The 27588-nt window shown below is 31.5% G+C and overlaps 1 protein-coding gene and 1 non-coding gene across 5 annotated transcripts; both read left to right on the top strand.

Annotated features, from left to right (window-relative positions):
- Window positions 1–37: 37 nt before the first annotated feature.
- On the top strand, window positions 38–27286 carry LOC108778323 (synaptic vesicle glycoprotein 2B). 4 transcript variants are annotated; one of them, XM_018545465.1, is made up of 10 exons: window positions 38–206; window positions 19671–19894; window positions 20681–20740; window positions 20829–20912; window positions 23218–23542; window positions 23657–23778; window positions 24518–24756; window positions 25626–26070; window positions 26297–26584; window positions 26668–27286. In XM_018545465.1, the coding sequence occupies exons 2-10, from the start codon at window positions 19858–19860 to the stop codon at window positions 26721–26723; spliced, it is 1656 nt and encodes a 551-aa protein (XP_018400967.1). In that variant the 5' UTR covers window positions 38–206; window positions 19671–19857; the 3' UTR covers window positions 26724–27286. The 4 variants fall into 4 exon arrangements, with proteins under 4 accessions (XP_018400967.1, XP_018400966.1, XP_018400969.1 ...); XM_018545464.1 differs by lacking the exon at window positions 38–206 and adding an exon at window positions 6496–6542; XM_018545467.1 differs by lacking the exon at window positions 38–206 and adding an exon at window positions 8826–9015.
- On the top strand, window positions 15525–15597 carry TRNAR-UCG (transfer RNA arginine (anticodon UCG)). Its single transcript has one exon. It is a non-coding gene; the product is annotated as a tRNA-Arg (tRNA).
- Window positions 27287–27588: the final 302 nt, after the last annotated feature.

Below are 27588 nucleotides of genomic sequence, written 5' to 3'. Positions count from 1 at the left end.
CTGACCCCTCTGTGATTTAGTTATGTCTCTATGGACGCGTCGTCAAGTCGCGCGTGTTTGACACCACCGTAGAAAGTAGAAGTGACATCCAGCGCGGTGGACGAGGTGATTCGGAGAGTTCGTTCACGCCGTTTGCTTGTATCTTCTCTTTGTTGAATGAGCTTCCGCTGGTTCGACATCGTCCCGTTTCGAGATATTATGATTAGGTGAGTCCGTTATTTGTATATCATAACTGAAGATCCGTTCTTTTCAGTTAAACTTCTTGCACCGCGCGCGGAGAGACTCTCCAACGTGGAGAGGAAAAGAGAAAAGAAGTTCAGTTGAAAAGAACAGAACAGACCTTGATACCCGTGTCACACTATACATTGGCGATTGAGGATTGCAAGTTCTAGAATTCGACCAATCAGGTAATTTTAATTTTGATCCGTTTCATTCGAATTGGTTGAATTCTAATCTTTAATTCGCAATCCTCAGTAAATCTCCATTCTTTGAGATACATTGAAATCCACAAAATCCAAGATTTCATGTCCCGGAAACAACGAAACACATTTTACATTCAGATTCTTAGTTAATAGAATCGTCTTTGGTTTTTGCTTCAGAAAGAATAACATTCTGGGCCTTAAAAGAAGGTTTTAACTATAAATTAAAAATTTTTAATCAATTAGATATTTTTGCAAAAATAACCTTTTTGATATTTATCAGATTTCATTAAAAGAAATCTTCCGCTCGTTAACATTCTTACGATACTTTTATGTAGTTGTACTTCTGGAAACGTCGTTTGACGTTCACGTTGATTCTTATTACTACTTGACTGCGTTCTGTCAATCTTCTCACCGTAAATTTCATTTTTACGACAGAAGGTGTGACAGAACGTTTCCTCCCCTCCAATGGAGACGCAACGAACGACAATTTTAGTAACGCAGGCATTCAACGTCTTTGTATTGCTCGCTAAACGGAGCGAAATTACGTTGATAAAGCAATTCTAGGTACATGATTAAGCTTGTGAAATCAGTAGTCCAAATATTTGTTACTTAAGACACACAGTTCGCCGTGGTTATCTGAGAAAAAAGACGAGAGTTAAATTAGAGGACAAAGTCCGAGGACAAAGGACAGTCTTGATGCGCGGGCGCGCGAGTAGTGCGCGAGTAGTGCGAGTAGTACGGTTTCCCTCCGAGCCCCTTAGAGCTCTCGCGCGATCGCGCCTCTTCCTCGCCGCGCCAGGAATTTCCTGCATAGTACTCTCGGACAACGCCGATATACCCACGCGATGGTACGGTCAGGCACTTACGGCGGCGCTCGCTACAGATCCGCAACACGTTTTTGCATCTCTTGCCGGTTGATTGCCCCTCGAGCACGCCGATCATGACGTCAGCATTCTGGATGAGTCACTGCATTTAATTCGCGCAGCACGAGCTAACATTCGCTCGTATGCGCGCATAATTTGGCCTGCATTCGCGGCCGCGCGTGCATACGCAGCATGCGTCGTGAGGAAATACGGAGAATACGGAAATTGAAGGGTGGATCGGTGCTGCCAGGTCTCTTCGACAGTCATCCCCATATATTGTCATTTCTTCAACATTTTAGCCGTAATTTAGATTTTTTTTTTGTATTTTCCTTCCAAAAAGTCCTCCAAAAATTTCCCTCCAAATTTAGGAAAAATCTTCCAACCTAGCAACAGAAGGGGATATATCTCAATGATCCTCACCCTTCAAAACGCCCTTCCGATTTAAGCTGAATGTGAATATGTTTACCTGAAGATATCGACATCTTGTTCTGTCTCTGGCAGATTTATCGCCATACGCGTTTTTTTATTTACAGCACCAAGGAGCGTAATGAGGTGTATATATATACATAAGTATAACACAGAAAAAAAATATCTCGTTCAAAACGGGCAGTTAAGCGAGAATCGCGTGGTCAGGCGTGTGATCCAACTTGATCGCACATATTGATCCAGATTACACTGGTCGATCCGGATATATAGGAGAGTGTGGATAAGCGCTACAATTAATTAATATCTCGTAAAGATGAGATATCATCGTCAGCATTGATCATTTATTCACATACACTGCCAGCTAAAAGTTGGACTATATGAATATCATTAATTGGAAATATGTTAACAGAAAAAAACGTTTTGTTGAAGCATTAAAATACCAGTAACCAAATACAGGTCTAAAAATAATTTTGTTAATTATCAAAATAATTATGTAAAATACTCAAAGCTGATTGCTACAATATCAACATTTTTTGCAGTATCATCATGTGTTTGAGGTTTCCTATATAATTATTTTAATAGTTCAGTAAAGTTATACTTCGATCTACTTAAATTTTTACTTCAGCAAAATCGGTCTTTCATGTATCTGTTAAAACAAAGTTAAACTTATGCTTTGTAATTTAATGCATTATATCTTGGATCTTGGATGCTTTAATACATTACACATTTTCATTATTTTATTAATTGTTTTATGAGATAAAAATAATATAAAACAAAAAATAATAATCATATAACATAAAATAATTAAAAATTCTAATAAAAATTTTTTACAAAAGAAATATTAAAACGTATTAGGCACTTTTTACGTCAAAGTAACTACCCTTGCATCTAATTATTTTTTTTTTTTTATAATCTAGTTATTTATTTTTTCGTATAAAATGAAAGATTCTTTTATTTATATATTTTAAAATAGGCGACAGCTCAGTTTTGAGAAAAGAAAACAGATTTTATAACTATTGCTCATTTTCTTGGAATTAAACAATGCTATGGCAATTAACACAACTGTGTTAAATATAATGCCTATTTATCTCCAAATAAAAAAAATACATGAGTAAGATAAGGATTTTAAGAGACATTTCATTAAAATGATCTTAAATTTTATGTAAGATTTCGAACTTTTGACTGATAATGTATCTCTCTTTCTTTCCTTTTCCTCTTCCCTTTCTTTTGTGCGTCTTTGCGTGTACTTTTATATAGCAAGAAGGTATCCGTACGCATCGCGTTCATGCGTCACATCCTTAAGAGCGCGTCCGACCAACAAGGACAGACGTTGTTGATTGCACGCATGCATAATACGCTATCTATTATATAACGCCATTGTAAATAATCGTCTTTACAATGCAAATTCAGATTTTTCCGTATATCACTTAGGTGATATAAGATTTTGTAAAAGAATCGCGAGGCTCCTAAATTAAGAGAAAAATGTACAGAAGACGCGTCGGATTTAAGAAGAGAAGATAAGTAAGGGGATGATGGTGAACGCGTGTCGATGATAGTCTAACGATGAAAAACGACGCGGTTACATGTGTGTGTGTGTGTACTACATACAATCAATTACGCGACTGTCATATATCAATCGGCACGTGACGTCAACGATAAACAGTGCAACGTGATTTTCAGCGGTACCTCGTGAGGCGGTGCAGTATTAAATTTCGTCTTGGAAACTTTCGTGATGAAAGCATGCGTTTTCGCATGGTATTATCTTTACTGAAAGAATGTGCATTAAAATCGTTTGAGAGCGATTGTGATCATATCGTAGATTGAACGATGATAAACAAGACGATGAATCGTTCGCTGAACGGAGTGGAAAGGAGACTTCCTTAAAACTAAACGCATAAAGAATGGACTGCATCATCCGTATATAAAATTGATTTTCAAAAATAAAAAAGATATAAAATGCGAAGATTATGTGTCTCTTTCTATTCGACTAATCAATATGTTAAAAAGAAAAGAAAATTGGCCGTTTTCACACTTCCTTCTTCTCATTTTTATTGATCACATTTGATATACTATTCGGGTACGAATGGCGCAGTCCATGCTCTACATCTTGGTTTAAAATTAATCCTCGTGCGAAAGGGTTAAACTGCGATTACTATTACAAAAGCAACGTGATTCACGAGAGTCAAAGAGTAGTATAATTCGCGCGGCAAGCTGCAGATTGCTCTTTGATTTAAAACGCTCTGTTAAGTCTCACGGTTAAGACGTACGACAAACATTCGTGCAATTATCGCAATTTCTTTTGGTACAAATCTCTCGTATCAATATGCATCTTTTTAAAGTAGATAAACGTAAATAATTAATACCACTACTGCGCAGCGTGTACACGTAATTAACTACGTATTTTCCTCTAAAAATTTCCTCTAAGAGTTTTCTCACATTTTTTCTTCGTTTCTATAAAATATTAATCAATCATAATATGTATTTTATTTTAGACCTTCTATATAATTTCAACGAAACAATAAATAAAATTCCTGAAGAAGTTCAACAGAAGAATCAATTTATAATTGTAAACACTCTTTATAATTATTTTTGTGAATTTTCCGTAAACTCGTGCGTGTAACATAATTAACTGAACAATTTCGCTTTTCTTAATCTATTTAAAATCACTAGGTAGACAAAATATAAATTTAACATTTTGAAATATAATTTACATTTTATAACTTACATTTTATAACTTATTTACACTTTAAGTACAATTATTTTAGAGTTGTGATCAGACAGAGATTGAGATTGAGATTCGATTGGAATTTAACTAATAAGAAGAAAAAGAAATCCAATCTCAAGTTTAGTGAACTTTGCTTTCATTGATTAAATTCCAATCCAATCTCAATCTCAATCTCTAGTCTAGCAGATCAATATGATATTAGGGTTGCATACAGTTTTAAAATTATGGTACTGTGTTAAAAACCGTTAAGTCCCAAAACACTTTTAACTCTAAAAGTTTTGATTTAAATCCGTATAAAAAAAATCCTCTTAAAATTTGTAGATTTGCAATTTACATTTAGGGGTAAAAGAATTACTTTTTCTGACACTTTTCTAATCGACGCTGAAGTAGAGATGTTAAAAATGAAAGTAAAGATAAAGAATGAGTAATAATAGAACAAAAGACACTTGATACACGAGAGTCAAGACTGTAGTTAGTATATACGAACAAAAATTAGCAAAAAAGATTCAATATATACTTATACAGTACAGATCTTCAAGAAATTTCTTAAAGTCGTTCAGAGCACGTTCTTTAAAGAAGAGTATCTTAAGTATTCAGGATATCTTTCAGATAAAATGTACTGTATGGATAGTGTTATTTAAAAAAATTACAAGTAAACTATCAGAGAAAAAAATTACAAATAACATGTATGAATGCCTTGACTCATTTTCCAGTTATTTTTACGAAAAATATCGTAATATATTCTCACACAAGTTCCAGTATAATAAAGATGAAAGTTGTCAAATAAAAAAAATAAACCATCCTTACCTTTTTAACAAGTATTCAACAAATCAATGATTTTGTCTATATTTCTTTGTAGAGTTTTAAAGAGAATAAATTGATATAATTTTTTTTATAGACCAGTCAAATAACAATAAAGTTTTTAAATAAAAAAGAATTTCCTAATACTTAATGGGTTAATTAAACCGGACGTGTAAAAGCGAAACACAAAATATGTAATGCAAAGTAATGTGAAGTAAATCGCGCACAGGTCTAACATACAGAATAAATACAACGTAATCACTTTTCATCGAGCGTTATCATTGATTTATTTCGGTCTTTCTATTTGTAGCATTTTGTCAACAGGCGGCGCAGTTTATTCGAAAATCGAGAGGAGCGAAAATATAATGTAGTATCACGATGTAAGATGTTACATTTAATATGTGCAACCAATATAGGTATATCCATAATAAAAAATGCATTACGTCAAATGAATCCGCGAAAAACTGTGCGTGTAGAACTTTTGTGCGTCATATTCTTATTACTCTAATTCTAATATGAGTAATGGAATAAATTTTGAGCACGAAGAGATACATAGAATAGTATCTTTATAGAATAGTATAATATTCGGTTCCGGTATGATTGCTCGTTAAGGTAAACAAAGAAATTCGGCGGAGGCAAATGGAGTAATTTTCCATGTGTTAATTTATCAATGTTACGGTGTTTATCATGGCGGAATACACACACGTATACACACATACTTTCACGTTACGACGTTATCATTGACAGATGTGTGCCACACAATGTGTGGAGACGCATGAACGCGGGATGTCTTCGCGAGATGGAAAGATTGCGCAATAGAACGAAAAAGTGGAAACGTGAAATTAAGCGTTAACGCGGCCTGTCATGCACGAGCGTCCACGCACGTGGAACATGTTTCGTCCACCGGCACGAAGCCGGATGAATGCACGATAAAATGATGTTATACAGGATGGCAAATAATTCATACCGATTTTTATCGTCTTGGAGAAATCTGTAAACGATGCCACCTTATCAAAGATAATTCACATTTGCCGATGCAATACGCGAACGCCCTGTTTCTCGGGATAGAAGATTCAGTGCGTTCGAGTCACGATTCGTGAGCCACGTTCTCCTTTCTTCTCTTATTTGCGCCACGACATAACACTACGCGTGATAGAAATCATTCCGCAATGTATTCTGCTGGGATCAGGGTGGGGATCCCGAAGTGTCTTCGCGCCCTATATAAGCTTTGTGATTTCTCATGTCACCTTGGTAGTTCCCCAATTCGGGCGAACACTTCGCAAAGCTTCGCAACTCTCATACTTGGTAAGTCTCTCTCATTTGTTTGTTTAATTATTTATATTTTTCAATTGTTATTTTTGTTTTTAAATCGTTATTATTACTCTTGAGACGCATTACATTTCAAAATGATGCGTCAACAAAAAAAAGTCAACGATTCTGAAACAACTCGAGCTTGTTATATCAATTAAAAATGTCTGTACTAAATAATGTTTGGTTTTTTATAATTATTCGCTCCACAATTGTATGTGATAGAATCTGAGTGCTAGAATTTTTATTATATATTTTTCTATATTATATATTTCAATATAGCTTCTTTTACGTAACAACGATATACGCACAGAAAAATACATACTCTATGCAAGTGATAATTTCTTCTTCCAAGTATTTTAAAAATTCATATATCCGCAAATCTATATCATCAGTTCATTACAAACATCAAATTTATTTAACATACATATATTCTAAATTGTAGAGAGTAAGTTTAACACTTCTCTCTCTCTCTCTCTCTCTCTCTCTCTCTCTCTCTCTCTCTCTCAAATCAAGATTATTAAATTAAAACAAAATTGATTTGTTTAGACGCTTGTTCAATCAATTTTATAATATTCTTTAGAAAAATTAATTCTTGTTTTGATAATAATGAGATTTTCCCCAACATTTGTAATAAATATATTTTCAGGTTATTATCAAGAAAATATTTTTTGTTAAATATAACTGCTACTGAAAAGAAAAAAGTAAATTAAGCAATTACCTTTTTTAGCAATAGAATGATACTTATCTGTATACGCATAAATTTAAAATCCAAACATAAATTGTATGAGTATTTAAGCTTCAAGAAATGTGTATGTCTATTTTAATAAGAAATGTGAATTTTTGTGAATTTTAAATGTTTTTAAATAAAAACTAAACCACAATACATCCAAACTTGCTAAAGCTTAGTAAACAAGCCGATATTATTTGTTATCATTTTTGGCGTCAAAATGACGTTAAAGACGATAGTAACAACAAATGACGTCAACTTACTTGCTAGGACATGATAATTTTTAAGTAATAATTATACATGTGTAAAATTATCATCTAAAAAATTATCAGGCAAGTTTGGGTGTGTCGAGGTTATTAATTTTCAGAATTCAGAATTGAAAATTTTTTAATAAAAAAGACATACAAGAGTTCTTCAAGAATCTTGAATTTACAAAGACTTGTCTAATTTACATTTGGATTTAGAAAAACACGCAAATACTGGTCAAGACTGTGAATATGTCATTTTGCGAAATCAGCCTTTTTGCAAAAAGGCTAAGGCAGACTAACCGTAGTTTTGCATAAAGGATAGTTTTTGCAAAAGGGCTAATAAAAAGGCGCAAAGAGGCTGCGCGAGAATACATTTTCCAATGAAATTACTCTTTACCAAAAAAATCAATAAGCGATAAGTTACAGTCTGTTGGACGGTTAAAAATACAATTGGCAGCGTACATGTTCTCTCGTTTATTCGAAGATCATTGTACGGTAGGCCAATGTTTGGTCAAAGGCGCGACAAGCGTCCCAGGTGAAAACTTTTCGTTCAGCATGAAAATCTAAAAATGTCCGGCAAACAAAGTAGTACCGAAAATGATTCGTGTCATGTGATTCCCTTCCTCTTTCAGTACGGCAATGCAGACGATTCATTTCTTTAAGTTGTAACCGGTTGAAACCGCTACCACAGTTTATTCCCTGACGTTTACATAACCGGTTGAAACCGCTTTCCGAGGATCTTGATGTTGGTTTATAGAGGGTTGGATCGCGACAATAATTCGTTTGATTAATTATAATATGCGCACGCGGCAACACGCTCGCAACACACGCGCGTTCGTTACGTCCTCCTTTTCTTTATATTTATATTCAAATGCCTTGATCCTATAGATATTGGGTCGCAGCGTCCGGTATTTTTACAATAACCTTCGATCTCGCCGAGGAGTAGTGATCCTTGCTCCAGTCACAGCGAGGTCGGTACGTCATGACTGTCGTGGTTCGCGTACATCAGTTGTACACCACACACTCGCCGGTTATTCTTTATTTATTTATTTTTTTTAAAGCGCAATGCCTTACCAGTAATTGACGGTATAGCGATGTCGCAAATAAGCTCGCTTGCTCGAAAAATTTCCAAGCTGTAAAAGACTCAGCCCCCGCGAAGGATACACTCGTCCTTGCACATATGTCTCCGCCCCTCCAGCGCACCGTATAGTCAGAAACAATGGCCACTACTCGCTCGCCGAGTATATTGGTTCATATTAGTGGGAGATAGCAGGTAGTTCTCCTTTAGCGTTTCAACGCTCCGACACTCGATCGTTTCGTTCGCAAGCTTCGTAGGTCAAGCGTCATTGCCGAGCGACAAATGTCGAACTTGCGACTCGTCTGACTTGACGCGATCGGGCGAGGCACGGTTAACCGAACATTTAATCAACATCGGGAATCCCGGGTCTCGTGGGTCACACGTGTGATTACCACATCCCGCAGATGTATCCAGGTGCGTCCCCGAAAAGTCCAGTCGCGCTGTCGAAAACCATTACGAAAATTATCGTTTATAACCACGTTTGACTCATATCGTCTTGTATTTACTGACAAATTGTAGCAGTAATTTTCGATAACAATAATTTTCTATCGCTAAAATACTTTGTGGAAGGTGCGTGGGTTGCGCCATGATATATTACTAAGAATGTTAAGATATTTCACGATTGTGTGATATGCTTGCTTGAGTGAAATATGGTCTCTTTCTCACACAAGACGGCGGAAATTTACGAGAATTTGTAAGTGATTACAACACATGTCACGAAAATTTGACATCAGTGCAAGAGATATCATCCTTCGAGGAGTTCGCAAACATACAGGAAAAATCATACGATCTGTAGAACTCTGTGGGATAGCAAGTATTTTTCACGAAAAAAACGTTCCATCGAATCCTTTCAGAAGGAAGAGTGTACACACGCGGGCTTTGATTAAGAAACGTCATATCAAAGTGAGTTTCAAGAGCATGCGTATCATTCTCGTGTTCGTAATATTAAAATCATTGGTACCCAAATTTATTGGTATTTAATCACTTCTTCTTTTTCTCTATAAATAGTCTCATTTTCGTCGTAGGAATTAGTAAAACGTTTTTAATGAATGTAGATATTATTTTAATCTTCGTTTTAATCGGATTAACGTCGACTAGATTTTTATTTTTCATCAAGAATAGTGATTATGAAAGGCGGTTAATTTCGTTAAAATCTTTCAAAAAATTAGTTTCCACACTTGGCAATTCTTCTGATACAACTTTTCGATACACAATTAACACTGTGTGTGTGGCGTCTAATCACTTTAATTAATGAATAATTAATAAGAACGTTGAACCTAAATTCTGTGCCATCGTCTAACAAGTATGACGCGAGCGTTATTTCAAATATTCTATGTATTTTCTTCTACTGATTTTGTCGAAAAAGTGAGACTATGATACTTATGATTGAGATGACCGTAATTCTACGTACGTACAAATTATTTGATTCTTTAGTGCAGTATTCTTTAATGTGCGTGCCACTTTGAGCTCTTCATGGAACTCGACCTCGTTTCGTTTTCGCGTATTAGCATTAAAAATTAGTATTGTTAGCCGGGAGTTCGAAGATGTTGATGCAAAATTTAAGACGCAGTTTGACTTTCCATAAGCTTCAGAGACTACTACTTAACAATATATACACAAAATGCAAGCTCACAACTAATTATATAGCTTTATCAGGATGAAGCGATTGAAGAATCTGCCCTCTATAGAAAATAAAATATTCTTTTACATATATAATTACATTAATTGTTATAACGATAATTATAATTTAAGCTAACTATTCTTATTTTTCTTGTTTGTAAGAAACATTAAATATTTTTTAAAAGGAATGTTTGAAAAGTAATTATTTTTATACATTTTTGTATTAAAAATTATAAGAATTATAGGCCCGATGTATACATAGAGTATTTAGTTTACATGTGTATACACTCAGTTATTTTATTAAATAATCGAATTATAAAAAAATTTTAATAAAAAATGCATTTTAAAAAATTTAATAAAATTTATTTTAATTAAAAAAATTAACACACAAAAAATAATGTATTAACAGTATTAGCTAATAATAGTTTAACTGAAAATAATCTTATTAATTCTATAACAGCATTAATGAAACACATAACATTTTTTTACAAAACTAAGAGCATAATATATCTGTTGAATTAATTGCTATTGAATCAACAAGATTATTTTTAATCAGCTTGTTATTAATTAATATTTAATAGTATTAATACGTTATTTCCCCGCCATGTATGGTATCCTATAATGACTTAAACAAAATTATTTAATTATTAATTAATAAATATTTTAATTATTATTTTTTAAAGTGTTTTTATCAGTTTTTAAAGAGAATTTAAATGGATATCTATTTTATCATAATTTTGTAAGATATTTTATGATAATAAATAACAATAATTATTTAATGGTGTACATACAACATGTAATTTTCGATAATCATTTGAGATACTGTCACTTGTATTGCTGTTAGGTCTTCATGACATACTAAGAGTATTAGATATAGATTATAGAAATATAGATTGTGCATTTCTTGATTTTTAGCATTTATGTTCCGTTAGAAAGAATTGAATCATATCAGCATCTCTCTCTTCAATTCGATATTTTAAAAAGATATATATATATATATATATATATATATGCACGATTCAAGCTACATTAGTTCTTCTATAATAAATACTAGTGACAATAGAAATGTACAGTGTACTTTTACTACCAACTGTCTATAAGTGGAAAAATAAATATATTTAATAAAAGCGTATTTTTTCTATTTTTATTTAAAATATTGCTATGATAAACATTTTTATTGAAGATATTTTGTTATTTTGATCTTATACGTGATAATATATTTTATTAATAATTATCGAAATCACACTTATTGCACATTAATTGAATTTATCATAAAATAATTTATCACATTTTTACAAAATTGTAATAAAATAAGTATATATATATGTAAAATATATTTTATTTAAAAAAATATAGAACTATAATTAAAAATATCTAAAAAAATATTTTAAAGCATTTGTTTAAGTCATTATAATATCTCCATAAACAAAATAGTTTTTATTTAAAAAAAATACAATGTCTTATAAGACCATAATGTGACCACACAACGAATTAGAAATAAAAGCTTTAAACGGTCAAGATGGATCCTTAGTGTTGAAATAATTTTGTGTAAATTTTTTAAATTACACTCAAACTGCGCACTTTAGTTTCAGTCTTGAAGTGCAATTCTACCAGAACTAAAATAGTAATATTACAAATTAAATTGATGTTCATAATATATCTTATTTAATCTTTATATTCTGATGTTGATAAGAGTATCCTAAAATCTATGAATTTTATTATCTTGGTTGAAAATTGGACTCGGATTATTATAAAATTTTTTTTATAAATCTATTATTTAAAAAAATAACTAAATGTATATATACGCTAATACATTGTACATTAAACTTATATTTATTTTATTTCTAATTTAACTCGTTTGCTTAAAATAAAAATAAGATGAATATTAGTCTTATCTTTATTATTTTTTGATTGATTTGATTTCCATTTAATGTATAAAAATTAATATACCGAACAGTAGAGTTTGTTCATGACATGTGAGAATGAATTACTATAAATTGTATCTTCATGAGAGAAAAACAAATATATACCTACATATACATATTAGGTTGAGGAAAAGTCCTTTTACATATAGATTATTATAGTTAATATTACTGTAGCGTAAAATTTCGTGAAAAATATATTAAGTGATAAAAGTGTAAGCCATTTCTTTCTGTAGAATATTTTTTAAGTATAAACGTTTAAACTTTGATTAATCAAAAATCATAAACGTTGTTTAAAGTCATATATTCGTGCGATAATAGCAATATTTTGTTTATTAATATCACGCAACGGTCACATGACAGACTTTTTAACCAACGCTTATTACCAACGATTAGTCAAATTTTAAACGTTTATACTTAAGAAGGTATTTCACAAAAAAAAATGTAAAAAAATTATACTTAAAAAACTTTTTCATGGAAAAAGAGCTTTACACTTTTATTATATAATATATATATATATATATGTTTCATAAAGTTTCACGCAATAATATTACCTTCAAATTTCAGGACATCTTGTGTGTGTGTGTGTGTGTGTGTGTGTGTGTGTGTGTGTGTGTGTGTGTGTGTGTGTGTGTGTGTGTGTGTGTGTGTGTGTGTGTGTGTGTGTGTGTGTGTGTGTGTGTGTGTGTGTATAGAGGTTGCCTTTTCTCTTACAAAGATACAATTTATGATAATTCATTCTTACATGTCACGAACAAATTTTACTGACCAGTATATCGATTTTTATGTATTGAATGCAATCGAATTAATCGTGCATTAGTATATATATATATATGTATATATATTTTTTTTCTTTAAGCTAACGATTTGTATATTGTATTTATATAAACATAAGATGTTAAATTATATCTTACTAATATAAATGTCTACCTTCATTTTAAAAAGGTTCATATTTAAAAGAATGCACGTTTTAAGTATATGAGTTTGCAAAATGTGAAGGATAAACATTTGAATGTTTCATTTTTGAAACTAAGAAAATGCATACTTTTCCAATTTTCCTCCGTGTTATATTTTTAACGATAAGAGCACAGTATCAGTTGTATGATACGCGCAAAGATAACACTTCGTATAAGTATTCAGAAAAAGCCTAATGTGTCAGAATACAGGATGGTCCACTTAACTTGAAAAAACCTTGAATATTTTACTTATTTTTAATGATACGAAAAAATGTTTCCGCCGCGATAAAAGTAGAACGATGTCGAGAGGGACGTGTTTTGGTCACGTTGTTTTTCCAGGTGGAAGCACACTATATGAATATGGAGGTTACCTTCATTTTTTTAAAAATGTAATTATATGATATTTTTATATAATGACTTTTTTAATTATTCTACATGTAAAAATATTAAGATATAGATACCAAGAAAAACCAATAGTTTACAAAATATTTAATATTTTATGCATCAAAATAAAGTATAAAATAGTTCGAAAGCTAATGATTTTTTAAATATTTCACTTCAACACTTTTATATGTAGAATAATTAGAGGAATCATTATAAAGAATTATATAATTACATACAAAAAAGTGGAAGTACCCTTCATATCTATACTATATCTCCTAGAAAAAAAACAACGTGACCAAAATACGTCTTCCTCGAAACCGTTCAATTATTATCTGAAACATTTTTTCGTACTATGAAAAATAGGTAAATTATTTAAGGTTTTTAAGTTAAGTGGACATTCAGTATACATAAACAAAAATAGGTATGTAACATTACCAAACAGTAAACGATATAAAATAAATATAAATAAAAATAAGAAAAAAAAAATGTGTTCAAACATTATAATTTTTATTTTTCTATGAAGGAAGGATCGAAAGATATAATTCTAAGTAATAATAATTTATAGATCTAATTAATAATAATTTATAATTTTATATCAAAATTTTTCTTTATAAATCGTATCTTGTAACGATTTCATTCTACTTTTCAACATATACAAATGTCGATGTTATTCGAACACTTGAGAGGATTTTGTCATATTTGATTGATTCTTTTCTATCTTTTCGGTCATGTGACTATCATTAGCCATTTAAATATTTTCCATTTTGTGTTTTAATATTTACATCGCTACGATAATAATCTAAGAGTAAACTAAATGTCAATGACTAAGTAATATTTAACAGAAATGCATTTTACATATGCTTAATAGCACATAAATGATTTTAAAACTTATAATAATTTCTGAAATAATTCGTTACTATTTGCAATTTGTGATTACAATCTATAATTATAATCGATATAAGATGAGTCACTACTGTATGTCTTCTCATAGATAACAATTATTTTTCTTTCAAAATCAATTTTCTTTAACAAAAGCGACTATTGACTTTTAAATTGCAAATGATATAAAAAAAAAAGATTAAATTTCTATTAATAAAATTTTAATTTGAAGCTTAGCTATAAGAATATACGATAGAAAAATGAAAAAGTTGCAATGAATAATTAATGACTTTCCTCATGTCCATTAAAAAAAAAATAGAGAATTGAGCAGAAGATTTATCGTTAGGACATCCGGTTTAATGATATCTTATCTATATTTCTATTTTTCAATCAAATATTGATTATACATATTGACCGCAACTTCGCGATATTAATTATGATATTATGACGAATAATTATGATAATCGCATCGCTTCTTTGTGATTTATAGTAGAGTTCTTAGAAATGTTCTGTTTGTTGAATATTAGTTTTATAAAAAGTTAAGTAATTTTTTTTACCCTAAGCTTCGAATGTGGAGAACTTAACGGCTAGGCTCGCAATTTTAATCGCGGAGGAAACGATTCTGTGTCGCGATGAAACATCGCGAAGGGATGCGCGTGATATTCGTTCATTAGTGAGTCAGGATGTCGTGTCGTTTTCTAGAATAGTGTTAAACCCTGAAACGCCTTCTTCACAATTACGTTGTTAAACTTCTCTCTTTTCAGGATCGGCGATATAAATGACCGTCCAAATTCTTCAATTAAATGCGATTCTTCTATAATCATTAAAAATATTAGATAGCATTAAAGAGGTACATTATGTGCATGTATATTTATATATGCAATATGTTAAATTTTTTTAAAGGAGAAAATATATGAAAAAAATATTAATAAATATCAACGTCTTTATATATCTAATAAAATATTTAATTAAAATCATTATCAGCAAATTTATATGCATTTGATATTTAAATATTCGTTAATTTTTATTACGAAAAAGTACTCGAGCTTCAAAAGTTTGAATATTCACTTTTGTCGAATATCGAAGTAGATCAATAATAACAAGGGGTTAAAATACATCCCAAGTGATGAAATACTTCTCTTGAGAAACAACCCTTCAATAAGACCGTGTGGCCTAACGGATAAGGCGTCGGACTTCGGATCCGAAGATTGCAGGTTCGAGTCCTGTCACGGTCAGTGTTTTCTTTTTTTTTTTACACATTTGGCATACGTATCACTGCTGTATGATGATTTATCTTATCCAATTAATGCAAATATCGTAAAATGAAATCATTATTTTCTTTATCGTCCTTCTAATACGCGCATCAATATTCCTTGCGTCCTCGTGCGCTCTAAAAATCAATACCATATAGTGTTGTTTGTATATATATATGTTTCTCACCGTGTTGGTGTTAACCTCCATTTGCAACCTGCAGAGCTGTTGCTAGGCAGTACTATACGCTCCAGTATAAAGCAAAATTTGGAGGGGTGCAAAATTTTTTAATAAACATCAATAATTTTTGAAATGTACAAAAACATAAAAATTAATTGCTCCGTTTGCATTATCGCTAATATCCCTATTCTGAATTTACAAGAGTATAGCGCAATGCTTTTAATTAGCCGCTCTGAAAGAAGAAAATTGACTGAATATAGCATATAACATTTTTAATTGGCTGCTACAACCTATTAAAAATGCTATACATAAATTAAGCGTTTCTACTTATATCTTGTTCATAAATAAATTTATTAAAAATAAAAAATTGATTTATATAATTTACGGCTTTATTTTTAAAATTAAAATTTAATTAAAATCTGAGAAGTATGATGCAGACACGATTATCTGCGATTTAACAACAGTATCAATAAAAAATAAATTATTTGACAATTTCCCAATTACAAGGATCATATAGAAATATTCGCGAAAGCTAAGATCAGAAAATATAATTTTTAAATCATCTTTCTCATCTTTTTACAAAATGTATTATTCGGCTAAGTATATTATTACAAAATATATTATATTATACAAAACCATTAATATATAAAATATATTTCATTAATATACCAGTAATATCAAAATAAATACAAAATAAAATAAAAAAGTTAAAGATAAAAAGAATCTAAAATATAAAAAAGCAAAACAGAACATTATCTTGTTGCGTTCTCTTCGTGGTTCTGGATAGCGCTAAAAGTATAGGAATTCTTTAAATTGCCTTTTATTTGTCTTTATCGCAGCTACTGAGGCGAGCGAGCATATTCCAATCTAGCGACTTTTAAGACAGTCGTAATGGTCAATTCGAATCTTTTAAATGTAATAAAGATGTTAAAAAGTTAACCTTGAATTTTTTCGTATTTTCCGAAAGTTTAGAACAGTAAAGAACATTAAACAAAAAACCTAGATTGTAAATGGAGGGAGTAAAAATATGATTGCACAGACAGAGCTAGGACCAGGATATGGCGAGCTAGGCACTTATTTTATGTAATAAATTTGAGGGGGCACAAAAAATAACAATATAAACTTCTATATATTTTTATTTATTCTCTACTGACGTGCGTCACTACTAACGACTATGTCTCTGACAGTAACCTGCTATTGAACGTTATGTATTAAATAAAAACGAAATATATGTGTTACAACATAAATTTTGATAAAAATATAATTGACAATTTTGCGACTATTTTAGCGTTATTTTAAATAAAAAATGCATAATACGAAAGTGTTTCTTATCAATTTTGACTTCGAATTCATAAGTCGTTTTGCTTTATAATTATGTCCAATTTCTTGAGATAATTGAGAAAAATGACAGAAAATCTGTAAAAATTAAAAAAAACGTTTGAGAAAAGAGCAAAAATAAATGACATTAAAATGTCTGTGTGTGTGTGTGTGTGTGTGTGTGTGGTTACAGAAAACTAATTAAAATAATATATTTTAGTAAGTTAAATAAAATACAAAAAATAAAATTGATTTTACGAATTATATTAGGTATTATAGCCTAATATGTAAAAGTAAATAAATATAAAAGAATATTGTGACGAGCAGTCGAACGATTTACGTGAGTCACAGATCTTTTCATAAATGAATTTTAATTGTTACTTTTGAAAGATAAGTTAAATTAGGAAGTCAGTAAGTTAGTTTTTTGACTACTTTCAAATTTTTTAAAACTTTAGTAATTACTAGTATATAGAGCAGTGTTTGGTATTAGATGCAACTTTTTGATATTAGATGCAACTCGTATAATTTCTGATATGACTGTTCCACTTATCGTTTGAGACTCAACAGTCAAGTTACTGCGATTGTACGTGTGATATAACGAAAAAGTTTTTTCTATTTCTTGTTATCTCTGTAATGCGATTATGTTCCTATTAAATTAATATTAACATTAAGTTAGTATATTGAACATCACTAGTTATTATTAGTTTTTATTATATTTTTTTTGCTATTGAAGGTGCGCATTTTTTTTGGCTCGGGCGCCGAAATGTTTAATCATGGCCCTGATTAATATTAGTGTAGTAACATTCAAATATGGTTAAATATTTCATTCATACATCGTTACCTATATATTCGGAAAATATTCCACAAAATCAAAATTTTCCTAAAAATTCTAGATTCAGTGGTCTTTAAACAAATTTTTAACAAATTGTTTTGTCAACAATACATTTTATGTATTTTGTTTAAAAATTTGTTCACCTTACAGTCAAACTTAAGGAATCCACTTTATAAGCAAAATGCTGCAGTCTTTACATTCTTTCGCAGGTGATTTTTACTTACGAGTTAATATATTTCCGCGATGGCCCTCTCGATGAAGATGTGTACTGCTCGTGAATGAGTAATTTTCGTAATATATACAAACAATAAGTATATTTATATACTATTTTAGATATTTTATTAATAAACATTCTGTGAAAATTCTTATGTAACTGTTCTGAAATATTCAATATATTAGGAATATAAGTTAATCCTTTCATGAATGATTAGCGTTAAGCGGGTACGCGGTGAGAATTTAAAATCAATGATGTTTATATCTATACACTATATTGGTATTTATATCAAGTAATGAGAATCTATAAACACTGCATGGTATTAATCCATATTTACCTATACTTTTTAGAATGTGCTTTCTGTTCTTTGAACGAAATGATTCGTTTTATTTCGTTACTCGTATAACTGATTTCATCGTAAATAATGTTATTACCTCGCATGTCCGACGGATTTACGACTTCATTCTTTACTATCTCTCCAGTGATAATGGTGATTCGTTTAAGATTTACAACATCTACTTCGCCACCATTATTTCATCGATAGTTAATGAGCAGCGATCGCCACCAGTAGTTGATGATGTGTACCGAGTAAAGATTAGTGCGCGAGAGGTGTTACGTACGTACGATCGCTTGTAACGTTTGCTTATAATAGAATTGTGGGAACTAGTAATAATTCAAACGATCGCGAAACACACCGGATCACGGATTTAAAACGCGTTCGATGTTTTTTTTCCCGAGTGCATCAAGGACATTCAAAGTACAGCTCCAAAGACGATGTATCGCCTTCGAATATGTAATATTTTCCGTAATAACATATCGCACGATCAGCGAAGAGCAAGAAATGCAATGCAAATGATTTAGATATATTGCAAAATAACGCTGCTTACTCATCGTCTCCAATATACGCAATTCAAGATGTAACGATGATTTTGTATGTGTATGTAACGATGTATTTAGCGGAAAAATTGCGTTACTTAAATTGAATGCGCAACTTATACCGGGACTGATTTATGTGATAATATTGCTATTAGGAGACTGTGGGATCAAGAGACAGTCGCTGATCCCGGGATGATCTGCATTCCTAGATCTACGATAGGTCATCGTTCGGATTTACCGAGGTCCTATTTTCCCGATTAATCCAATTATCTTCGAGGCTAATCTCGCTCCGGGAATTCACGTTAACGACAACACGCGATAACGCTTCGTCGCAAAATTACGGGCTCAGACACGGGAATGTCGACTCACTGGTGTGTCGAACTAACGACTAGTACTTTACGAATATTGCATCATAGACACTCAACGTTGTTAGATGAATTCGTATAATTTCATCCGCGCCTCTCCGAGCTCTATTACGAATAACCGCTGTACGACGTAGCGACGGGAGCCAATAAAAACAAGATATCTTTTTTTCTTTTTAATGCATCAGCACGCGTGAATAAGACAAAATTGTTCTTTTGCTTTATTCAATAAGCTTGCGAGCTAGAAAATTTTAATTGTTGTTCGATTTATTTCAGTTCACGAGCGAGCGCGAAGCCCAGCCCCGCCGACGAGCAGCAGATCAGAGCAGATTCAGCAGAAAGACTTCAACCACTGTTCGACCACGCCGGCCTGACATTCGACAAAGCTTCCTGTCGAACGCAAAGGCTCGATATCTGATTCTTTTAACCAAACGGCTTCACCCACACGCGCCGACATCGTAGAATGGTAGAAGGTGAACCCGATACAAAGCGCAATATCAGTACGTGCAGTTTTCAAATCTCCTCTATCTATTTCTATGTATTAGATTAGATTGGAATAAATGTTTGTAGCATTGCTTCATTTGTATCATGTTTACATGTTTAAAAGAAATTCGAAATTATATCCGACAGAGTAAAATTTCAGCGTTTAGAATCTGTTTTTGAATTGCGCAATATGATTTTTAACGAAGTTACAAGCAATTTAAGTCAAAATGCATTTTTTTTACTTAATCCGTGATAACTTAGTAACACAAAAAAAATTTTAGAAAGTCGAAACGAAAATTTTAACAGGCTTTTTTTGGGCACACGACATAAGATGAGAAGGAAAATTCCCATTTTAGTCAGTTGCAATTTTCTGTACATATATAAATATTATCAAACTTATAGAAACTCACAAAAAACGTATAGTGACTTTTTGAAAATAGAGATTTCAAACTCATTTTTTAAATTTAAATTTTGTTGATGTTTGACGATGTTATAACTGCTTAAATCTTGAAGTTTGTAGCGCTACAAACTTTTGTTTCGACTCAACTAATTTTAACTTTGGTTTAGCTCATTTTTTATCTTTTTTTGGTTTTAGAAAATAGAAAAGAATAATACATATCATTTCAGCAACATTGCAGCAACTTTACAATTCCCTAGCATATTGCAGTAACATTGCAGCAATGTTGCTACAAACTTGTGTGTTGTATGGGAAATTAAACCAAGATTAAAGTTAAATGATAAAAATAGACACTAGATTTCCATCTGAGCAGCAATTTCTTAATGATATCAATTTTGTGTTGCAGAGTGTGATGTAAAAGACGAGCGACTAAACGGTTGCGGTTCTAAGGAACTCGAACTTGCCTGTAAGCATAAAGTCCAAGTAAAAGTCGGCATTCACTTTGTGTATCATATTGAATCTACGATTTATCGTTAATTGTGTCCTATTATCAGGTATCGGATTAAAAGGCAAAACACTCGATCCAGAGAAGGGATCCTATGTTCAAGCTGATTTTGAAAAGGCCATTGAACTAAGCGGTGAGTTTATCGTTAAAGCATTTTTTATATCGCTTCCTAGTAAAAACTGGCTAACATCATAATATCAATTAATGTTATAACTTTCTACTCAATGATATAACCATTACATACATATTTTATATTACGTTCATATTGTTAAGTGGAGAATTATAATATTGATGTAATACTACTATTGATTAGTGGCTAGTAAATATCAACTAATAGTAACATAATAATAACAATATTACAATTTCACACTCAACAATGTAAGGCTGCTTTTCTTTTAGGAGATACAATCGACAAGTATCGTTTTATCTTTGTTATTCATTGAAGAAATATAGAATAACGTTTGTGTCGACTGTGTCTCCTAAAATAAAAGCAGCTTACGGCTCTTAAGTAGTCATTGTTAAATCGTAACGTTATAAGCGAGAAATGTTGAAATTTCATACCATTTGTAAATAAAGAGAATTTGGGTAAAACAGAATAATGAGATCGCTTTAAAAACATTTGTAAAAATGGGGAATTCCTTATCCTACATAATAATCAGTAAATAGTCGTAAAAGGCACGTGAAGTGTATTTACCAGCGTTTACTTAATGCGCATGTGTAGCCTATTTTTACTTTACGTACCTTTTACGACTATTTACTGACTCATGGCCTTAAATGTAATATAACATGTATGCAGGGTAAGTTAATGTTTTTTTTTAAACTTAATTAAGTTAATGTTAATGACTTGTAAAATTAATTTAGTTACGTTAAAAGTGGCATGAATAAAAAAATAACTCAGTTAAAGCAGGGATCGGCAAAATGCTGAAATTGGGCACGGACGCGTGCCCGGCTGTTCCGGCATGTCTATAATTAACTTCATTCACAACTCAGGAGTATATTCTATTTTTTTTGTACAATGGAATAAAATTTTGCATTTCACAACAATGTATCGAAAAGTTATACATTTTCGATATATCCTATTTAAAACTTCTCAGATGAACTAGGATAACAGTACATATTACTGTGGCTGTGTTTGTTAGTGTGCTTTTATACTGAAATAAAATTATACATAACGAAAATAAGCGCAAATAAATAACACATTTATTACAAAAATAGCATTGTGCATACGTATGAATAGTAGGTATAGTTTTGAGTTTCAAGTACTCTGTTATACTATTAAATTCTTTAGCAATTCAGTTATAAACTGTTATTATAAATATAAAAAGCATTCATTGTAGGAAAATCTTAATTTAGTGTAAAAAATATTTAATGCATCCATATTAAAACCGTTTTTGGGCCGCAACTAATATTTTCTAAATTCTTTTATTTATATATATGTAGTTTATACGTATACTAAGTTTTAGTATTCGAAAAATCAAAAGTTTGGATTTGGCGATGACTACACGAACTCGTTTCTATCTATTTCAATCCGTTGAGAATTTGATTAAATTCTCAAGAATTTGATTTCATTAAATCAATTAAATAATATTTAATTTAGATATTAAATCAGAATGTCTTATTATTCTTAAAATCAAATTACTTTAAATAATAGAACAATTATAATACAGATTATTAGATAAATTTAATATTTTAATTGTAAATTTTGTGAAGTAAAACAAAGTTTTTTTTTTACTAATAAGCATAAACTTTGTGTTCAACTAAGGTTCGAAAAACAGTGCTATTGCGTCAATCTATCTTTATCGCTTATTACGTAAAACAAGGATACAATGACGCATTAGCGTTAATAACTAAATGCAGATCCTAAGTTCGTTAATTTCCCACGTTCATTTTTTTGGCATTATAAGTGTCGTGCTCATCAATCATTGAACTTTATCTAATTCTTTAATAAATACGAAAAAGCGCCATTTACGGCTAAAGTTAGATGTTAGACTCTAATATATATGTATTTTAAATTTTATCTCAGAAATGACTGCGAGTTGATTATTTTCAATCTTCCAACACAATCAATTTGAAATATTAATATTCCCCTAAATTCAATTAGATCTATGATTTAACGCTATTAGCACATTTTAAAACCTGCAAGAAACTTATTGTAAAAAATATTACCTCGGTCAGAATTTAAAATCGGATTAAATAATTTTCTAATTAAAATTTTATAGTATTAAAATATTACAAAAATAAAAAAATTTTTAACTGAAAAGAAGTTAATAAATTAAAATTAAAAAATAACTAGATCAGTTAAAAATTATTAACTTTTTAACTTTTTATTTAACTTTTAACTTATTAACTAATTATTATTCTATTCTGTGTATATGTTATATTATATTATTGTGAAATAGTGTTTTCTGGATTATGATTATTTCATTATATATTCACAGAATATGGCAAGTTTCACTACTTCCTACTCGCGGTGTGCGGCTTTGTCAGCACCAGTGAGGAGATGGACGTGATCTCTATGTCCTTCATCTTACCGAGTGCACAATGTGATCTGAAGCTCGACACTCAAGCAAAAGGATGGCTCAACTCGATCATCTTTATCGGGATGATGGCCGGAGCGTACGCTTGGGGTTCCATAGCGGACGCTCTCGGTCGTCGAAAGGTCCTGATCGCCATCTCGTTCATGAACGCTCTGTGCATTGTTGCTTCTAGCTTCAGCCAAACGTATGAGCTCTTCATGTTGTTCCGTTTCCTGAACGGTGCAGCGTAAGTATCCAAAATAAGTCGCGTAATTGCTATGAACTGCGATATATATAGCCGCGCTACGCAATATGTGCTCGCTCAGCAACGAAAAAGTTGAATAATTTAGTGACGTTCCAGGCTAGGAGGTAGCGGACCGGTCATCTGGTCGTACTTCGCTGAATTTCAGCCGAAGTCAAAACGCGGTTCCATGCTGTCATTCATGGCAGCATTCTGGACGTTGGGGAACCTTTTCGTAGCCGGTAAGATAAAAGTTATATGAAATGAATAAATAAAGAAACCAAATACGCGCGAGATCAAGAATGGAGCTAAATGCTTAATAATATTTCTATGTAAATTTTAAATAAAATTTTTAGTTATATAGACTGTGCGCCGACTACTGTCAGAAACACAATCAACTGAAGTTAAAATAGTACAAATTAAATTGACTATATCAATTTAATAAGAATGATATTAGTATCACATTATTAAATCTTATAATAATAAAATCAATTAAAAGCTAATAAAGAGAAGCAGGGCTACGAGCCAATAAATTCGTTAAAATCTTTAATTTATTCTAATATATAAAAACATATTTTAAAATCAATTAAGACTCCTTACAATTTAAATACAAATTGGAGAGAATAAAGGGTAATAGGAATCGGGCGCAAAAGACGTCGCGCGATTAATCATAATTTGTATCATTATTAAATTGACGATTATTTTAGTTTGTAATGTTAGCTCCAGTTTATGTGATTGTGTTTTGCGTTTGACAGTAATCAATACGCAGTTAATTTAACTACAATAATAGATATATTTAAAATTTACGTACAAATATTATTAGGTAAAAATCTAGCTTCGACCATATTTGGTCCTTCTTATTTGATTTATTCATAGTGGTTTTTCTAGTTTAACTTATTAAACGTTTTAATATTTTATTGATAAACGTTCTCTCCTTGTACATCTATATATACACACACAATCTTGGCTTTTCATCCACAGGCTTGGCATGGTTGATCATCCCTAGGGAGATGGGTTTTACGAGCACAACATTCACGTACAATTCTTGGCGAATTTTTCTGTTGATTTGCGCTATTCCATCATTCGTTGTAACGGGATTGCTTCTGTTACTCCCTGAATCTCCCAAATACCTCTTGTCTTCAGGAAAATACGAAGAGGCACTTGAAATTTTTCGCAAGATATATGTTATTAACACCGGCAAACCACGCGATTCCTACACGGTAATTAGATTTTAAACAAATTATTCGTAAGTGGCATTATATAAATACACGAAAAAAATGTTGTATTGCTGAACAGTATCAGTCAACAGTGGTCTATTCTTGTTTATTTAATAATCTTGCTTACTCAATAATCAGATAACAAAGCGTGTCTAAGCAAAATTACGCAAATCTGTGATGGCTTCTGATGTTTTCAACATATTTGTCTTCAATGATTTCACATACACTGACATTGAAGAAATACGCAACAATGTATATATGTGTTACCATTTGTTTTACGACTATCTTCGCAAGATAGCATCAAAGTTATCTCTTATCGACAATATATGACAGCATTGTGTGTGATCCAATAAATTATTATGACAACATATAACGACAATAGCACAAATTTGATGATTTTAAAATTCCCGGGAAGTTGTTACTCAAAGAAGTGCGATCCGAATTACGCATGAAGCGTATGAGGTATCATTCTATCCTTTTTTATTCTTCGATGAACAGCAAGGACAAAACGATGCATCATACGCTTTGTGTGTAATTCCGAATGCACCCAAGTTCTAATATCTTCACTCCCAAATGAAGACGGACTTAGTTTATTACAATTTTAGTAGCTTCACATATGATGTGATCAACATACCAACAATAATAAAAAAAATATAAACACGTTTGTGACAACAGGATTAATGAAATAAATAACATTTTATTAAAGCAAAATCATGATGTATTTATTTCATCAATACCGTTAATTGTTTCATTGAATTAACAAGATTATTTTCAATTATACTGCTGTCTGTTAATGCTGTTAATACAACGTCATTTTTTTATGTAGTAAAGTTCGGTCTGTAATTCTAAAATATCTCTAACTTGTTACATAGGTAAAAGAATTAATTCTCGATGACTATCCAGACTCAAATCCAGTAAAAGACGACGTCGAAGAAAAGAGCAAGTGTAAAACTATGCTGGGTGACATCGTGGAGAATAGTAGACAATTATTTGTGACACCTATACTTCGCTTCACAATAATATCGATCGTTATTAATTTCACCTTCCATATCGGTTACTACGGTCTGATGATGTGGTTCCCTGAGCTGTTTAATCGTTTCGACGAGTTCCATCGCGATCAACCAGGCGAAGTAGCCTCAATCTGCCAGGTTACCGATTATGTTGTTAACAAGGGTTCGCACAGCGTCGAGAATGTTTGCTCCGATAAAATCGGAGCTTCTGTCTTTATGGAATCTCTCATCACAGTAGCGTCTGCCATACCTGCCAATATCATCGCTGTTTTGGGAATGGATCGCCTTGGACGTAAATTCTTTCTAGGTGCTTATTTTTATGAAAATTGAAAGCAATAAGAGATTTTGTTTTTTTAGCTGAACTTTTTACACCATCCTTCTTTCACCTTTTTCATTTTTTTTTTCTGTAGAGAGAAAAAGAGGAAAGATAAATCGTGCAAAATATTCAGCTGAACAGAACAAATCTAAGATTATCAGAATGTAACATTTTACAGCTTTTTTTTAAATAATTATTCCAAATATTTTACCCGTAGTGTTCAGTACATTTTCATCAGGACTATGCTCGATCGGCTTATATTTTGTGTACAACAAATATCAGAATTTGACTGTGTCAGCTATCTTCAGTGGTGCGATAAGTTGTGGTAATGCAGCATTGGATTGTCTCATTACCGAGGTATTTCCGACACAACTGCGTGCTACCGGGATCGCCATCTCGATGGTCGCCGCTCGTCTTGGTGGGATAATTGGTAATATCGTTATAGCCCAACTCTTGGATATGTATTGTCCAGCACCGACCTTCATAGTGGCGGCTCTTCTAATTGGTATGTTTCAAATATTTTGTTAGTTCTCAATTTTTTGTTCAATTTTTATTTTTAATTTTTTTACTCCATTCTTCATTTTGCAGGAGGAGGTTTGCTGTGTTTATTCCTACCCAACACAACGCGTGAACCACTTTCCTGACCTCAGCGAAAATCCATCCCAATCGGGCAGTAATTGATTGATTATTTATCTTCTGTCCAGTACATAAGTGCCGTTGAATTTTATGGAATCCGAAGTAAACGAAACGATTGCAAAATAGCGTTGCAGAAATTTAAAGTTTGAAAAATATTCTTATTTCGCCAAGTAAGAGTAGGAAATTAGAATTTCTGCTGTTTATAATATAATCCTTATTATAATAGGTAAAAGAGAAAATATAAAACACATTGTTTAAGCAGAACGTTGTAGCGAAAGTTTAATGGAAGTGACGAAACTAGAAAACGAATATCTAGTTTGATACATGATACACAAATTAGGTGTCTTAGTCGAATTTTATACATATGCTGACATTAATCATATTATTTAAAAATACCGTAATTAAATCCTTGAACTAATTGCGATATATAATAAATATATTTTCCTATAATATATTCTCTTTCGATTGAAAATTGAGACTAACACTAAATAAATTTGTTATTACATTATGTCGCATTGGACGTAACTGACATATTGATGTAGAAAAAAAATTAAAAGAAAGTAACATATTCCTCAACGCTTTTAATATTCTTTCCCAATTTTCTGCAGCAAGAAGTGATGATCATGGTGTAGAGCTATGCTCTCTATGCTAAAATTCCGGATTCAAATCCACCCAGAACATATATATCAGATTTTATCTGATGTTATTTTTCGGTAGGTAATGGTAAATAGAAAATAATATCTTTACCATGACAACTTTTTCCAGACCCGATTTCATTAATGTAAGATTAATTTTAATTTCGGTTTACTTACTGATTATTTTTCTAATTCTCAGAATTTTAATTATTAGAATTATAAAAACATAAAAAGGTAA

Source organism: Cyphomyrmex costatus, unplaced genomic scaffold (assembly GCF_001594065.2).
Source record: "Cyphomyrmex costatus isolate MS0001 unplaced genomic scaffold, Ccosl1.0 scaffold5, whole genome shotgun sequence".
Lineage (NCBI taxonomy): Eukaryota > Metazoa > Arthropoda > Insecta > Hymenoptera > Formicidae > Cyphomyrmex > Cyphomyrmex costatus.
This window is presented reverse-complemented; position numbering and strand designations above follow the sequence as displayed.

Coding starts and splice junctions, on each gene's coding strand:
- LOC108778323 (XM_018545465.1), top strand. CDS start 19,858: ATGGTAGAAGGTGAACCCGATACAAAGCGCAATATCA. Junction 20,741..20,828: donor TAAGGAACTCGAACTTGCCT/GTAAGCATAAAG, acceptor TCCTATTATCAG/GTATCGGATTAAAAGGCAAA. Junction 20,913..23,217: donor AAAGGCCATTGAACTAAGCG/GTGAGTTTATCG, acceptor ATATATTCACAG/AATATGGCAAGTTTCACTAC.